This window comes from Coregonus clupeaformis, chromosome 16 (assembly GCF_020615455.1).
Source record: "Coregonus clupeaformis isolate EN_2021a chromosome 16, ASM2061545v1, whole genome shotgun sequence".
Lineage (NCBI taxonomy): Eukaryota > Metazoa > Chordata > Actinopteri > Salmoniformes > Salmonidae > Coregonus > Coregonus clupeaformis.
The window spans coordinates 33,072,072-33,089,169 of record NC_059207.1 but is presented as its reverse complement, the minus strand read 5'-3'; the positions used below and the strand labels follow the sequence as shown (position 1 = coordinate 33,089,169).

Sequence of the window (17,098 nt, the reverse complement as noted above, 5' to 3'; positions counted from 1 at the left end):
TTGCAAATTGTTGTGGACCTGTAAACAGATCTTTTGAATTCAATAATGTTTTGCATTTACTTTCTCCCGAACATAAATATGCTGCACTGCCCGCAAATTCTGAAGTATTGTCTACTCAAAAAAACGAAAACAATACAGTAGGCCTACTTACAGTGGTAGCCTACACACTTCAATGGAAATTATCAACTGTCTGTTGACCTGTTTAATTCTACTGTATGTTATAAACCGTGCTCCCTTTCGGATGCATAGAGCAAAAACATTGAAATTATAATAGCCTATATAATAGGCCCAATTAAATGAGGGATGCGCATGGTAATTTGTTGGTTGTATGGCTACTTCGGGAATATCATCATGGTCAGAAAATGTACAATGGTTATATGTATTTAGTTTATAAATGAAATATTGTCTAGGCTACTCGAGAAATTTGTCATTACTGTATTCGTAGCCTACAAAGTCAATTGGTAGCTTATCTGTTTACTACTGTGAAGTGGGTTAAATTAAATGAGAGATGGTAGGAATGGTAGCCTATCCTAACTTGTAGTCCTGTAGGCTTTTTCGCGAGTATGAAACCATCTCAGTCAGAAAAGGTGAGGACTGTAGTATTCTGCAATGATCATGGAAGTTAAATAAATAATCGGAAATAGATTTCTAATTATTTTAGAATGCCAAGATAAAATAAATCGATTTTCGCTCTTCTCACTAACAGCAAATTATTGCATCTTGTTATTATATTTAGCTACCTGTTTTTTTGTTATTAATAAGTCATCATATATTCCCCATTTGCACAAGGCTACTAGGCTACTTTGGCCTTCTTGCATTGCAATACTTCAACCACTAGAAACTGTGCATACGCATGGTCTAAAGTTTGCGGGAGGATAAGCACGTTCTCATGTCAAGTTCAGTTTTTATAAATGCCAACTTTTGCCTGAAAACTGGGGCATGCATATTACTGAAATATTATAGTTCCTACACATCACCTTCTATATTCAAACAAAATAGGCCTTTTATAGGAAAATGGGAAGCATCATGCTCATGTCAGTCCTCTAGAACGCAAATGTAGTCTTCTTATAGAACTCTGCAATAATGAGACTGTGGTGTGTATGTGCGTGCGCATCCGTTTCAGCGTGTTTTGGGAGTCGAGCAAGTGTCCACTCCTACAACTCAAGCCACAGGTGTCAGAGTCGAGCAAGAGTCGACTCTTTTCGACTCCAATCACCACTAGTCCCAACTGCCGTATCGAATGTTTAACAGATGCGCTCGAGCAGGCTGCCTGCGCACATTGCTGCGCGCGAAACACATATTCCAATCCAAGTTTTAGCTGGAACTGATATGCCTACCTCGTTATTTAGCTACTTAAATTAAAATACAATTACTGTACGCATTATGTTAATTGATTAAAGGCTTTAAGGAAACATATACTAGTCATATTTTCAGGGTCAAATTCATGTGCAATAATTTTCACTAATTATTGATGGAAATAAATGCGATAAAAAATGGGTTTTGTAAATCCTGGTGGATTGTAGTAGGATATTAAAACAAAATACATAGGCCTACGTGGTATTTGTTAAATTCTGAAAACAAATTAAGTTAGTTATAATAGAACATCAAAACAGCATTCAGTGGAACAGAAGAAAATTTGCAGCACAATAAAGAGTGCAATTAGCTAACACTGACGAAATATTACCATTAGAAGCCAACACACACAGTAAGCTACCAGATATAATTAATTAATTACTTTCACTGTACTGCATTTTAACAGCAGTGACATTTTTGTAAGAGTATCCTGTATTGTGCATGTTTATCTCACATGCTGGTAGCCTAGAACAAATGTTATGGAAGTGAATGTGCACTTTTCAATTGGGTGGACTGCAACTACGAAAAAACATAGCCTGTAGTAAAAGCAAAATCATTTATAGCATTGGATATTCTCTAAATTAGGGACCATCTCTGATAGCTATAGGACTGCAAAGACTGTCACAAGTGAATTGGAGGTGAAATATATCACATTTCTTTGTTTTTGAAAGTTGGTATTTTATCACCTGCCAAATAAAAACATCAAATGGCGCTACTCCTGAAAAAGTTAATCCGGACGAATAAACTGAAGTGGACTCGGCCCGAGTACCATTAGCCGGAGCCCAGAGTAATATGATTCTGCCGGACTCGGGAAGAGCTGGGCCCGCATGAAGCCCCCCCGAGTCCGAGCCATGCCGAGTTCCCTGGGTCTCAAACATAATAGGTCCGTGCCCAGTGTGTTGACAGGGTATAGTAGGCCACAATACCCTAACCGGCTTTGGTGTGCTCTGCCAGCTGTTGTTTGCCAAGTGTGCTAAACTGAATCATGGAAACCCTGCTGAAAAAGAACATTCCTCCAATTATATTAATTGTAATTTTTCTAGTGTCTTATATGCAATGTGTGCATGGCCCACAAACACTATGCACGTTCATATAGATTGGTTTCTATTAATTGAGTAACATTTAGGTAACTGGTCAGTAGTTAAATCTGATTTAAATCAAAAACCCAATATCAACCAAAATAAGACTTATTTTTCATGAGGTCAAAAATAAGTCATGTAGAAGACGTCTTAATCTGGTTGTGATCAGATTATATGAGGTCCAGACCAGATTTCAACCAGTAAAAGACGTCTTTATCACGTCCTATGCCCACTGGGATATAGCCTAGGAAATAGATACCTGTTTCAAATTATTTTAGAATGCAAAGATCTTCTCACTAACGTTCTCTCTTCTCACTAACGACAAACGATTGCATCTTGTTATTAACCTATTATTTGTTATGAACATACCTGTCCATTTTACCTGCTGTTTAGTCATTTATAGAACCTGTAATCATGTCATTGTAATAATCATGTTATAATCTCCCCTTTCACTCATGGTTGGTTTTACCATCTTTCCAAAGACTTTCAACAAGGTTGTGGGCATGCTGAGCCAATATGTGTTCCACTGGAGGGGGCTTCAGGCCCTCTCCGCTACCTCAGCAGGCAACTTGGTGCTGTGGGACATGGTTAGGGGCTCCAATTCTCAAGACCCCTCGTTAGGAGAAACATCAAGCTCATCCCCCTCCAGAAGGACAGAATCACCTTACTCTGACTTACAGTGTGAACATGCAACACTCCTGGTTTCTAACGCTGAAACAGGAGCTTTATCTTTCTGCATGGAGTTCAAGTTCCTCACCGCCATTGAAGTATTACAGAGGTTAGTACGTACAGCCCAGTACATCACTGGGGCCAAGCTTCCTGCCATCCAGGACCCTATACCAGGCGGTCTCAGAGGAAGGCCCTAAAAATTGCCAAAGACTCCAGCCCCCCTAGTCATAGACTGTTCTCTCTGCTACCACACGGCAAGCAGTACCGGAGCGCTAAGTTTAGGTCCAAAAGGCTTCTTAAAAGCTTCTACCCCCAAGCCATAAGACCGCTGAACAGCTAATCAAATGGCTACCCAGACTATTTGCATTAACCCCCTTTTTTACGCTGCTGCTACTCTCTGTTTATTATCTATGCATAGTCACTTTACCCCTACCTACATGTACATATTATCTAAATTACCTCGACTAACCTGTACCCCCCGCACATTGACTCGGTACCGGTACCCCCTGTATATAGCCTCGTTATTGTTATTTTATTGTTGCTCTTTTATTTTTTACTTTAGTTTACTTATTTTTCTTAAAACTGCATTGTTGGTTAAGGGCTTGTAAGTAAGCATTTCACGGTAAGGTCTACACCTGTTGTATTCAGCGCATGTGACAAATAAAAATGGATTTGATTTGAAGTATTGGTCTTGGTATTGCAGCCTGGTATTTGTAGCTGTTGTTCTTTAACTGTTGCTCTGTTTGTATATCCCCATGGTCTTTGATTTCTTAGCTTCATTGTGACTGGTGACACTCTGGTCCATGTGAAATTCTATGATGAGAACTTCAAGCTCATCAGCTGGTACAGTGAATTCAACCTGGACCCAATCACATCGATCTCCTTCTCCAAAGAAGTTCCACCCAACAGCAGCCAGGGTTTTCTGGAAGACTGCACTCTGGAAGCCAAGACGTTTTTTGTCCAGTGAGAATCAGTGTGATGCCAGTTGGTGCCCCAGTGTATGTGAAACGTATCTGCTTTGTCCTACTTCTCCCTTTAAGCCCTCTCTTGTCTGTAGGCATTTTGTCCTGTCTACAGTCAGCTCGATGGTGGTACATGTGAATGCACAGGGCGGTGTGACGAAGACGCTGCTGCGCAAGCATTGCGAGGCACTGCATGCTGTGGCCTGTCACCCCCAGCAACCAGTTGTTGCCTTGGGTACCCACAGTAGCATCCTGAAGGTGTGGGACTATGAGCGCAAGTTGTCCATCTGCAGCAGTGTCTTTGAGAAGGAGAGGCAGATTCAGTGCATCACCTATGACCCCCAAGGTGACCCAGCAGGCCAGAGGCGTTTGTCAGTTTAATTTCCTATAAGTAAAACTATATGCATACGTAGAAAGATCTCACATTGATATTCTCACATTTGATTTGTGGTATAGGGAGAACTCCCCTTAAATACAACATATTCTCTGTCTGTGTTTGTGTGTGAGTTGGCTCAGCTTTGACCAGGCTATCCTGTGTGTCAGTGAACAGGATTATACTTGGTGGTTGGATTTGCCAGTGGAGCTGTCCATGTACTGGATGCTTGCACATTGCAGAGTAAGACAGAGGGGTGCCTCAACTACAGCCAAGACCACATCACTCACATGATCTTCTCTCCAGACTCCCTCTACCTGGCCACAGCGGTGAGCAGACACACTATGTGGTTCTGGCATTGGGATAGGGAAGTAACAGGTTTGAGCCCTCTACCTTGAATCATTATAATCAAACTGAAGCCAACAAATTGCACTTTTCCCTCCTGTTCTGTTGCTACTGTCAGGATGCTGGAAAAGCGGTGATGGTATTTGGCTTGTACACTGGTAGGAGCGTGCAGTGCTGGAAGTAGCTGGGGAGGCACCACTCCCACTATAAGCCCAACAGGGACTTCCTATTTGGGGTGTACCTGGACAGCACCCAACCCAGACTACTCTCCCTGGGCATGGACCAGACCCTCACACTTAGTAGGGCTCTGGTTTACTTACATGCAGTGTTTCTTTACTTGCTGAACCACTAGGCATGCTGAATCACTTTGGATGACTTTGCCTTGGTGTGTGGTGGTGATTGCTTAGGTGGAGTATGACCTGGAGAATAGCAATGAGAATGAGCTGCTGATCCTGAGTGCATTGAGCAGAGCGCTGGGCCCACCTGTATGGCTTGGTGCCCACCCCTCACCACAGAGGACTTCCTGCTCACCGCCTCTGACCTCTACAAAATGAAGCTTTTCAACAGCATCACCAAGATGTGCAGGTCAGCACCCAAATAACAGAGTCTGTAAAAATATGATTAGTCCTCTTATTTCACAGCATCTCTGTGTCATTGGGGTGAAGTATGAAGGCCACAAATGAAGGATCATGACCCTAGCTCTCATTAAATGGCATACATCACAAAAGACAAGGTAAGTGTTGATTCACACCCAATCGTATCAAACCACCTCCTCAGTCAGACCAAATATGTATGAAAGTCTTTATTTTAGGGGCCAGACTTCTGTGTATTTCTTGCCTAATGAAGAGATACTGGTTTCAGTGTCACTTGTCATAATGTCATTGTGTTCTTTTTCAAGGTGGATCTCGAGATTCTGCCCATTGATGGGAACCCCCAAGACCTCTGCTCTGATTTGCCACCCAACAGGGATATCTGCTATGGCCTGCTCCAATGGCATTCTATATGTCTTCCCTGCTGGGGGTCTGACTGCACAGTCCTCTCATGGGAGATTAGTTGAAAGTGAGTAGACCCTTGAGCTTTCCTGTTGAACATACTGAATCGTTGTCTTTTGTTGTGTGTTTAATGCATTAGAGACGGAGAACTCTTTAGAGTAGGTCAAACTGATATCTTTACCATGTAACCATCAATATTCATAACTGTATAGAGTGGGTACATCAGTTGTTATGGCTGTACAATACTTGTGTGTTTGTTCTGACGCTTACATTTTTCCCTTTAGGAAATGGAGGACTTTTTCTATTACTGTCAGCTGCGTAAACAAGGTATTGACTCCATGGAGATCCGACAGGTGTCCACCCAAACCCCCTAGCAGAGGTCCCCTTTGTCATGAGTGCTCTGGGTTTCTTCCCCATTGAGCAAGAGGTACAAAGTCCTTAATGAGGACTAATGTAGTGACTAGGCTAATTTGGAAATGATTGATCAATCTAGTCCTTTGATCATTTTCTGTTTTCGTTCCCCTTTTTTTTTTTACTGATAATAAGTTATAATGAGTTATAACAATGAGTTAGGTTCAGTATAGAAATAATAATGTTTGTTGATCATGACTCTCTCCAGCTGGAGGACATGCAGAACGAAGTAAAGTTCATCAGGTATGCTGAGACTGGGAGATATGTGACCGACATAGACCTGGAGGAGTTAATTAAGCTGTACGTCAACCACCGGCCAGCGTTTGGCATCTCCAGGAAGGAGTTGCTTCACATCTTCCAGGTCCTGGGTGACCCCTATGTGACGAGAGAGCCTGTAGTGAACAGGGACGAGCTGCTGGAACTCTTCCAGGACAGAGCTGTGCTAGGCTAGCTGCCTGTAAATCTGCATCTTCTTAGTCTCCACACATGTCTGTTTGCTGTGCCTGTATATTTCTATGGAGGGTAATGTCAGTATCTACAATTTACTAGCCTTCTGTCTTTATGTTCCCTTGTTCTGAGGCAGCGCTGGTATTTCATTCTAATAATACGTCAACCCTCTTTTTGCCTCAGCGGAACACATCACTGAAGACGAGCTGGCAGAATTTTTCACCACACTGGTAGGACTGAATCCAAAGAGGGGGAGATCCGAGCTGGAAGCCTTTGAATGTGATGGTATGTATCACCATGTTGAGCTCAGAGTAGTGTCTAAAAATGTGATAATGAGACTGAGACTACACAGCTTTGATAGTCAACCATTAAAAGTGTGTCTGTGTCTGTGTTGGACAGATTCAGAAGACATGTCGGAGTATGAGGTCTCGGAGGAGATTTCCATGGAAACATTTTCAAATGATTTCCTGGAGATTGTTCCCTCCTCCCAAGAGGGAATGTTGTCCCCCTCGGGGTCAGAAGTTGTATAGGAATTACATGTACTGTATGTGAGAGTGTGGGGCTCAATCTGTAAAAGACTCATGGGAAGTATCTAGTTCATGAAGCACACACATACGATTGACAGCCGTTTCCTCATGGGTGCAGTTTGATTTGCTAATAAAGATCAATTGAATACAGCACATGTTATGACAATTGAAAAAATAAGAAACACATTTGATTGCAAATGTATTTAATTTATTAATCCACTATAATTGCTTACTTCATTGTGCCAAGTAATTGTTTTTTAAAATTAATGTATAAATAGCCTATGCTTTAACTTTTGTCTTCTGGGAGACTTGGAAGATAAATGCTATAAAACTTTTGTCTGAAATAGTGCAACTTCTGTTCAGGCTGTCTGTCTACAAAACACAAAAAATTGTGCGTGCACGCGCTTTGCTTGTTCTGAACGCTGTCCTTGGCGCAGGCGCGTTACTTCCTCCTACAGCTCGCTTCAGTGTGTTTGCATTGTGTCTAAACTGCCGGCGAGTTTAAGAAAATATTTTACCAATAGCATTTATGTCGGGCAGGTCGGTCCGCGCGGAGACACGGAGTAGGGCGAAAGATGACATCAAGCGGGTTATGGCTGCTGTTGATAAAGTACGAAATTGGTAAGAGGGAAAGCGTTATCTAAGACCCGAGAGCAGCAATGCTAGTGGGGGAGGAGAGACCGGGAGAAGAACACATTTATGAAACGAAAGACACATTGAATGAAATTTGGTCGGATGATATTTCGGCTCTTGTGCACTGCGCTCTCGCGCCCTGATCAGAGGAGGTCGCTTAAACACTTATCATGTGGGAATATTACATATATTCATAAAATATTGTGGGTTGAACCTAGAAGCCATTTCGTTGTAGTCACATGAAGCCTTTGCCGTTCTAGCATAGTACATGTACTGCTGGCTTGAGAAGCTTTGTCGGCTACTGTTTTTTCACCGCTCGAATGTTATCAATAATAACATCACAGCCGCCGTTATACTACAGCGGTCAATGGTTAGAATAGTTTCTATGTTCGTTGGGTTTTAAATTTAGCGCTTGGAGAGGTTTTTGTGACCTACAAATATAGGGAGCGCGTGGGGTGGTGGTGAGAAGAGGAACTGTGTAAAAGACCGAATTGCTTTACAATTCTATTTTGGATGGTCCCTATAGTTCAATAAAATTGCAATTTATAGATTTGCAGTCAATTTAATAGATTTGTGGATGTGTTAGTAGCCTAAATGTAATTACCACTCAATTCATTTAAATATTTTATTTGAGGCTATTCGTCTGTAGTCTCACTCATTGGGTAGATTTCTCAAATGGCTACAAGTAACAACAAATTCCTAACTTTCAAATTAACTTTCCACAGAAATGTTGAAGGACATTTTCTACATGGAATTGAAATGTAAAGTGAAAGTTCACAAAAATAGTACTGTTGTTTTGTTGACATTTTGAATTGAACACACAATTGCTAACAAGTGTTCCTCATTCCTTGTGTATCTAATGCAGGGAGAAGAAATGGGTAACAGTCGGTGACACATCCTTGCGAATCTACAAGTGGGTGCCAGTAACTGAACCCAAGTCAAATGATGTAAGTCCACAGGGTGTTTGGGGGCACCAATTGTGCAAAGTGCGGTGGATGATCACCAACATGCTTCCTTTCTTCATCTCCTTTCAAATTCCTTCTGGCATGACCTATATAAAGCGATTACCGGTATATTGAGATAAAGTACATCATGTAATATTATGTTATACATAATAAATAGCACCACTACAGCATTTTATGTGCTATCTTGCAGAAGAGCAAAAATAAGAAAGGCAAGGATGACAAGTATGGGTCGGAGGTCACAACACCAGAAAACAGCTCCTCTCCTGGAATGATGGACATGCATGGTAAGAGCCAATTCACACCTTAAGCCAACAAAGAGCAAGACACTTCAAACTTATGTTCAATAATAGTTGTAAACTCATCTTTCTGTCACTTTCTGTATCTCTTAGACGATAACAGTAACCAGAGCTCCATTGCTGACTGCTCCCCCATGAAGCAGGAGAACAGCAACAGTGCCAGCCCTGCCCCAGAGGCCTCGGCAACTTTCCAGAGTGACAGCAACGAGGCTAAGAGCGACCAGAGCCAGTCCCCTGGCAAAGAGCAGCTGAAGAGCACAGACAGCAAGAGTGGTCAGTCAATATGCTACCTATCACAGAAAGGGAAAGGGAGAGCATTGCCTTAGTTTCAACTAAATTCTATGAAACCATACCATACATACAGCATCGTGTCCTCATTAAAGCTGTGCTCTTGTCTTACCTTAAGGTCTTTTCCAAGACTAGTGCCAACTTGTCAAACAATATGGCTTAACTTGACAGGCAGAATGCTTTCATCCAGCCCTCATAATCCCAGAATAGTAAAAAAATTGGCAGTTGCACTGTTGTCAATGTCAAAAGGGTACATGTTATGGCTTGTAGAGATGGCATTCATAAGGAACATTTGGTGAACAAAATCATGTATGCCATTTAGCAGACACTTTTATCCAAAGCGACTTAGTCATGCGTGCATACAAATGTTCTTTCATCTTCACCAATGTCATTGGTAGCGTTGGGAACAGTTCTATGAATTAACCCGTCAACATACAGAGAATGGCGTATAATTTTTTTTAGCAAGTTTTTGTTTACATTTTTCGGGCTAGAGATGCAGTTGAAGTCGGAAGTTTACATACACCTCAGCCAAATAGATTTAAACTCTGTTTTTCACAATCCCTGACATTTAATCCTTGTAGAAATGGCCTGTTTTAGGTCAGTTAGGATCACCACTTTATTTTAAGAATGTGAAATGTCAGAATAATAGTAGAGAGAATGATTTATTTCAGCTTTTATTTCATTCATCACATTCCCAGTGGGTCAGACGTTTACATACACTCAATTAGTATTTGGTAGCATTGACTTTAAATTGTTTAACTTGGGTCAAACGTTTCGGGTAGCCTTCCACAAGCTTCCCACAATAAGTTGGGTGAATTTTGGCCCATTCCTCCTGACAGAGCTGGTGTAACTGAGTCAGGTTTGTAGGCCTCCTTGCTCGCACACGCTTTTTCAGTTCTGCCCACAAATGTTCTATAGGATTGAGGTCAGGGCTTTGTGATGGCAACTCCAATACCTTGACTTTGTTGTCCTTAAGCTATTTTGCCACAACTTTGTAAGGATGCTTGGGGTCATTGTCCATTTGGAAGACCCATTTGCGACCAAGCTTTAAATTCCTGACTGATGTCTTGAGATGTTGCTTCAATATATCCACGTAATTTTCCTTCCTCATGATGCCATCTATTTTGTGAAGTGCACCAGTCCCTCCTGCAGCAAAGAACCCCCGCAGCATGATGCTGCCTTCCCCGTGCTGGGATGGTGTTCTTCGGCTTGCAAGTAACCCCCTTTTTCCTCCAAACATAACGATGGTCATTATGGCCAAACAGTTTTATTTTTGTTTCATCAGACCAGAGGAAATTTCTCCAAAAAGTATGATCTTTGTCCCCATGTGCAGTTGCAAACCGTAGTCTGGCTTTTTTATGGCGGTTTTGGAGCAGTGGCTTCTTCCTTGCTGAGCAGCCTTTCAGGTTATGTCGATATAGGACTCGTTTTACTGTGGATATAGATACTTTTGTACGTGTTTCCACCAGCATCTTCACAAGGTCCTTTGCTGTTGTTCTGGGATTGATTTGCACTTTTCACAGCAAAGTACGTTCATCTCTAGGAGACAGAACGCGTCTCCTTCCTGAGCGGTATGACGGCTGTGTGGTCCCATGGTGTTTATACTTGCGTACTATTGTTTGTACAGATGAACATAGTAACTTCAGGCGTTTGGAAATTGCTCCCAAGGATGAACCAGACTTGTGGAGGTCAAATTTCTTTTTTCTGTGGTCTTGGCTGATTTCTTTTGATTTTCCCATGATGTCAAGCAAAGAGGCACTGAGTTTGAAGGTAGGCCTTGAAATACATCCACAGGTACACCTCCAATTGACTCAAATGATGTCAATTAGCCTATCAGAAGCTTCTAAAGCCATGACATCATTTTCTGGAATTTTCCAAGACGTTTAAATGCACAGTCAACTTAGTGTATGTAAACTTCTGACCCACTGGAATTGTGATACAGTGAATTATAAGTGAACTAATCTGTCTGTAAACAATTGTTGGAAAAATTACATGTGTCATGCACAAAGTAGATGTCCTAACTGATTTGCCAAAACTATAGTTTAACAAGAAATTTGTGGACTGGTTGAAAAACAAGTTTTAATATTATTTAATTTTTTTGTCATTTTAGCAGACGCTCTTATCCAGAGCGACTTACAGTTAGTGAGTAATGACTCCAACCTAAGTGTATGTAAACCTCCGATTTCAACTACATATTGACAAACCATAATCAATGATTAGGGTATGGAAGATATCATGAAATGCTAAACATGCCTCTTAACAGTATTGTAAAAATGGGCATCTACCGAGAGAGATTTGTTCACAAGTCTGAGCATGTACTCTGGGCAACAAGAGTATCTCATATATTTGGAGAAAGTTTAGCTGTTATGCACTAGACAGGCAAACAGATTGTTTGTTCCTCTTGTGGGGTTGAACAAAGGATTTCACTAAGGCCTACTGTAGTTTCTGTAGTAATGAGCTGGTAAAACGGTCTGCCATGCCAATGCCGTTTAAGGACGGAGTGCAAAACTCCTTACAAACTACAGTGTGTCAACTTGTCATTGATGTAGTTTTCACCAAGTAGCAAGCTAAACACCCTTGAGAGTAGTATTTTCCATAATACAATACCAACCCTTTGTTCTGTACAGTGCCTTGCAAAAGTATTCATCCCCCGTAGCGTTTTTCCTATTTTGTTGCATTACAACCTGTAGTTTAAATGAATTTTTATTTGGATTGCATGTAATGAACATACACAAAATAGTCCAAATTGGTGAAGTGAAATGAAAAAAATAACTTGTTAAAAAAATATCAGAAACTTTGAACATCCCACCGAGCACCATTTAAATCCATTATAAAAAAATTGAAAGAATATGGCACCACAACAAACCTGCCAAGAGAGGGCTGCCCACCAAAACTCACAGACCAGGCAAGGAGGGCATTAATCAGAGAGGCAACAAAGATAACCAAAGATAACCCTGAAGGAGCTACAAAGCTCCACAGCATAGATTGGAGTATCTGTCCATAGGACCACTTTAAGCTGTACACTCCACAGAGCTGGGCTTTACGGAAGAGTGGCCAGAAAAAAGCCATTGCTTAAAGAAAAAAATAAGCAAACACGTTTGGTGTTCGCCAAAAGGCATGTGGGAGACTCCCCAAACATATGGAAGAAGGTACTCTGGTCAGATGAGACTAAAATTGAGCTTTTTGGCCATCAAGGAAAACGCTATGTCTGGCGAAAACCCAACACCTCTCATCACCCCGAGAACACCACCATGTTTTTCATCAGCAGGGACTGGGAAACTGGTCAGAATTGAAAGAATGATGGATGGCGCTAAATACAGGGAAATTCTTGAGGGAAACCTGTTTGTCTTCCAGAGATTTGAGACTGGGACGGAGGTTCACCTTCCAGCAGGACAATGACCCTAAGCATACTGCTAAAGCAACACTTGAGTGGTTTAAGGAGAAACATTTTAAATGTCTTGGAATGGCCTAGTCAAAGCCCAGACCTCAATCCAATTGAGAATCTGTGGTATGACTTAAAGATTGCTGTACACCAGCGGAACCCATCCAACTTGAAGGAGCTGGAGCAGTTTTGCCTTGAAGAATGGGCAAAAATCCCAGTGGCTAGATGTGCCAAGCTTATAGAGACATACCCCAAGAGACTTGCAGCTGTAATTGCTGCAAGGAAAAATGCCAAGGGGGGTGAATACTTTCGCAAGCCACTGTACATACATCGACGCCGATTTCTTGCCACAAGATGGTTCTGTAATGTAGAGTTTTAAGTAAGCTATAATAAGGTATTTGTGTCATCACTCAGATTTGGTCATATTATTTGGGAGAAAATACAGGTAAATAAATCGTCCTAGGTCATGTCACAATCAGACCTTGTCTACCAAGATCTGCGATAATACACCCCAAGCAAGGTCACTCATGCCACTTCTGTGAAGTTGAAACTATTGTGGATAGTAAAGAGAAGAATAACATGCAACCCTCAACGGCCACATTGCGTGCGTGAGTGTTGCAAAATACATTTACACATACATGTTATTCAATAATTTCACCCACACCGCTTGTGCGAACGAGTGTCTGCGTAGCCAAACGCTAAAATAGAACTTGGTTCTATTTGACACTCCACACGCTGCAAGTCCCCTCCTCATTGGTTATCAGGAAGATTCAAACCCACGTGGATGCTTGAAAGACAAACGAGGAGAGATTAAATAAAGATAACTAACTAAAAACTAACAAGGTTTCCCTTTTTATCTGTGAATTAATAGTTGGAGTAGAGAAACACGATTTTGTATGACTCCGGGTAAAAATTCTAATGTCAGGTAAAATAACAACCCAATGTTCATCTCCCAGGACAAACTAGCTAGCTAAATGTCCATGAATGTTTTGTGTGTGTTCGATTTGCCCCAAAATTAATATACAATGCCTTCGGAAAGTATTCAGACCCCTTGACTTTTTCCACATTTTGTTACGTTACAGCCTTATTCTAAAATTGATTACAAATAATAATAATCCTGAGCAATCTACACACACTACCCTATATTGACAAAGCGAAAAATGTGTTTAAATTTTTGCAAGTGTATTAAAAATTAAAAACAGAAATACCTGATTTACATAAGTATTCAGACCCTTTGCTATGAGACTTGAAATTGATCTCAGGTGCATCCTGTTTCCATTGATCATCCATGAGATGTTTATACAACTTGATTGGAGTCCACCTGTGGTAAATTCAGTTGATTGGACATGATTTGGAAAGGCACACACCTGTCTATATAAGGTCCCACAGTTGACCGTGTATGTCAGAGCAAAAACCAAGCCATGAGGTCGAAGGAATTGTCCGTAGGGCTCCGAGACAGGATTGTGTCGAGGCACAGATCTGGGGAAGGGTACCAAAAAATGTCTGCAGCATTGAAGGTCCCCAAGAACACAGTGACCTCCATCATTCTTAAATGGAAGAAGTTTGGAACCACCAAGGCTCTTCCTAGAACTGGCCGCCCAGCCAAATTGAGCAATCGGGGGCGAATGGCCTTGGTCAGGGAGGTGACCAAGAACCCGATGGTCACTCTGACAGAGCTCTAGAGTTCCTCTGTGGAGACGGGAGAAACTTCCAGAAGGACAACCATCTCTGCAGCACTCCACCAATCAGGCCTTTATGGTAGAAGGGCCAGACGGAAGCCACGCCTCAGTAAAAGGCACATGACAGCCCGCTTGGAGTTTGCCAAAAGGCACCTTAAGACTCAGATCATGAGAAACAAGATTCTCTGGTCGGATGAAACCAAAATCAAACTCTTTGGCCTGAATGCCAAGCGTCACGTCTGGAGGAAACGTGGCACCATCCCTACGGTGAAGCATGGGGGTGGCATCATGTTGTGGGGATGTTTTTCAGCTGCAGGGACTGGGAGAATAGTCAGGATCGAGGCAAAGATGAGCAGAGCGAAGTACAGAGAGATCCTTGATGAAAACCTGCTACAGAGCGCTGAGGACCTCAGACTGGGGCGAAGGTTCACCTTCCAACAGGACAACGACCCTAAGCACACAGCCAAGACAACGCAGGAGTGGCTTCGGGACAAGTCTCTGAATGTCCTTGAGTGGCCCAGCCAGAGCCGGACTTGAACCTGATCTCTGGAGAGACATGAAAAATAGCTGTGCAGCAACGCTCCCCATCCAACCTGACAGAGCTTGAGAGGATCTGCAGAGAAGAATGGGAGAAACTCCCCAAATACGGGTGTGTCAAGCTTGTAGCATCATACCCAAGAAGATTCAATGCTGTAATTGCTGCCAAAGGTGCTTCAACAAAGTACTGAGTAAAAGGTCTGAATACTTATGTAAATGTGATATTTCCGTATTTTTATTTGTAATAAATTTGCAAACATTTCTAAACTCTTTTTGCTTTGTCATTATGGTGTATTGTGTGTAGATTGATGAGAACATATTTTTAAATACATTTTAGAATAAGGCTGTAATGTAACAAAATGTGGAAAGTCAAGGGGTCTGAATACTTTCCGAAAGCATTGTAGTTGGTTCACAGTTGGTTTTGATATTTTACCCTCATGATTGCGTCTAGTGTGAATGGACAAAATCAACATGGGCGCGATGACGGACGCACGCGCGTAGTCGGCATGTAACAGAAAATTAACTTGCCTATTGTAAGAATTGTATGTTCTCTTTTAATCAAAACTGTTACAGAAGTAGGACTAGTGTACAAACACTAATGCCTTGTCCTTTCTTATTCTATTTGCTTAAAGCATCTTGTCTACCATGGTTATGCAAACAGACTTTCTGGTATTGCAGGAAATGTTCACTCCTCAGAGTTTTCCAACACAAGCACACCCAAGAGGGACGGAAGGTCCACGGCAGGGAATGAACCATCCTCAGACACTCCTCAAGATTCTCAGGTCCTCCCCTCCACCACCATCCAAGACTAGAATGTCTTTATATATGTTTAAGTCAATTAGACATTTTACTGATGCAGTATAATGAAACTCATTTGACATCAAGTCAAGTTTTCTGAAATAATTTGTTTTATTTTTGCAGGAATCTGAAGATGGCACTCCTCCCAATAAGAAGGGCAAGTTGGAAACTCCCTCAGCTGATTTTGAGGAAATCTAACTTATCTTTTCCCATCACCAATTCTTCGACCTGTCGCCATTTCCTAATCACTTCAGGTGTCTTAACCTCTCCTGTGTCTTCATCTCTTTCTTCTTCTGCATTGGTCCCAGAGGAGTCCAGCATCCCCCAACCCCCTCTCATTTTGCCACTAACACCTGCTGTTGTTTTGGTTCTCTGCCAAAGTATATGTACATACAGTATTTTGATTTAGTCATTTTTGTTGTTTTGCTCAGGAGGGTCAACACACTGTTTGAATCCTTTTATGATCTGTTGGTTCTGCTGCGGTTGTAACCTTTTATTACTTTGACAGTTAAACATGAGTTAAATTAACGATAAGACAACACCTACATTTTTTATTAATTAGTGGCACTCAGTTGCATATTGGTTTCCCTTTCTCCTCTTGTGAAAGCTTGTAGCATAGGCATACTTCCAGGTTTGTGTGCCTTGAATTACTAGAATAATGTGTGTAGATTTGTTTCTATAGTGTGTATACTTCACTCTGGTATATCAATTGCCCATTGCCCAGTTTTTGTTAACCCTTAAAGCATTTTTCAGTGCAAATGTAGGCTGCTTGGTTATAGCTCTTTGAATACCTCACTGAAGTCCAGCAGTGCTGGCAACACTATGTATAGATTATTAAACAATAAGTATAACCTCTACTTGCAAAGTGTACGTGGCCTAAATAGTTATGTTTCCTCGTCAGCCTTTGCCCAACTAAAAATGCCTTATTCAATTAGTCCTACAGAAAGTCAAATGTTGAATATTGTCTTCTTTTGGGACCCCTTATTTGTATTATTATTTTATTAGTGTTGAATACATTTGAGTGGGGTTTAACTAGCATTATTTATTCCACAAATATTAATTGATTTTGCCATGTAAAAGGTTTTAAAATAAAAAATCTACAAAAACAACTTGTTATACAGCTGCCACAGATATAAATCTACAATGCAGATAGCTCTAGTTTAGATCCCTGTAATATGGATATCTTCCGGAATTGAGTCAGAGAGGAAGAGGCGACACGAGGTTTTACTTCAGAATGTTTGTATGGAGGTCAATGAGTGTCGAATTTGGTCAACATAATTTTGTATTGCTAATTTGCTACATGAGGCTTATTCTAATAAGTTTCGTAATGGTTAGGTTATGAATGCACTGATATAAGTGCAC

General features: G+C 41.4%; 1 protein-coding gene across 1 annotated transcript; it reads left to right on the top strand.

Annotated features, from left to right (window-relative positions):
* Nucleotides 1-7,580: 7,580 nt before the first annotated feature.
* Nucleotides 7,581-16,845, top strand: LOC121584177 (B-cell CLL/lymphoma 7 protein family member A). Its single transcript, XM_041900014.1, has 6 exons — nt 7,581-7,779; nt 8,657-8,738; nt 8,947-9,040; nt 9,146-9,325; nt 15,617-15,720; nt 15,860-16,845. The coding sequence occupies exons 1-6, from the start codon at nt 7,688-7,690 to the stop codon at nt 15,932-15,934; spliced, it is 627 nt and encodes a 208-aa protein (XP_041755948.1). The 5' UTR covers nt 7,581-7,687; the 3' UTR covers nt 15,935-16,845.
* Nucleotides 16,846-17,098: the final 253 nt, after the last annotated feature.

Coding starts and splice junctions, on each gene's coding strand:
- LOC121584177 (XM_041900014.1), top strand. CDS start 7,688: ATGTCGGGCAGGTCGGTCCGCGCGGAGACACGGAGTAGGGCGAAAGAT. Junction 7,780..8,656: donor GTTGATAAAGTACGAAATTG/GTAAGAGGGAAA, acceptor TATCTAATGCAG/GGAGAAGAAATGGGTAACAG. Junction 9,041..9,145: donor TGGAATGATGGACATGCATG/GTAAGAGCCAAT, acceptor TGTATCTCTTAG/ACGATAACAGTAACCAGAGC.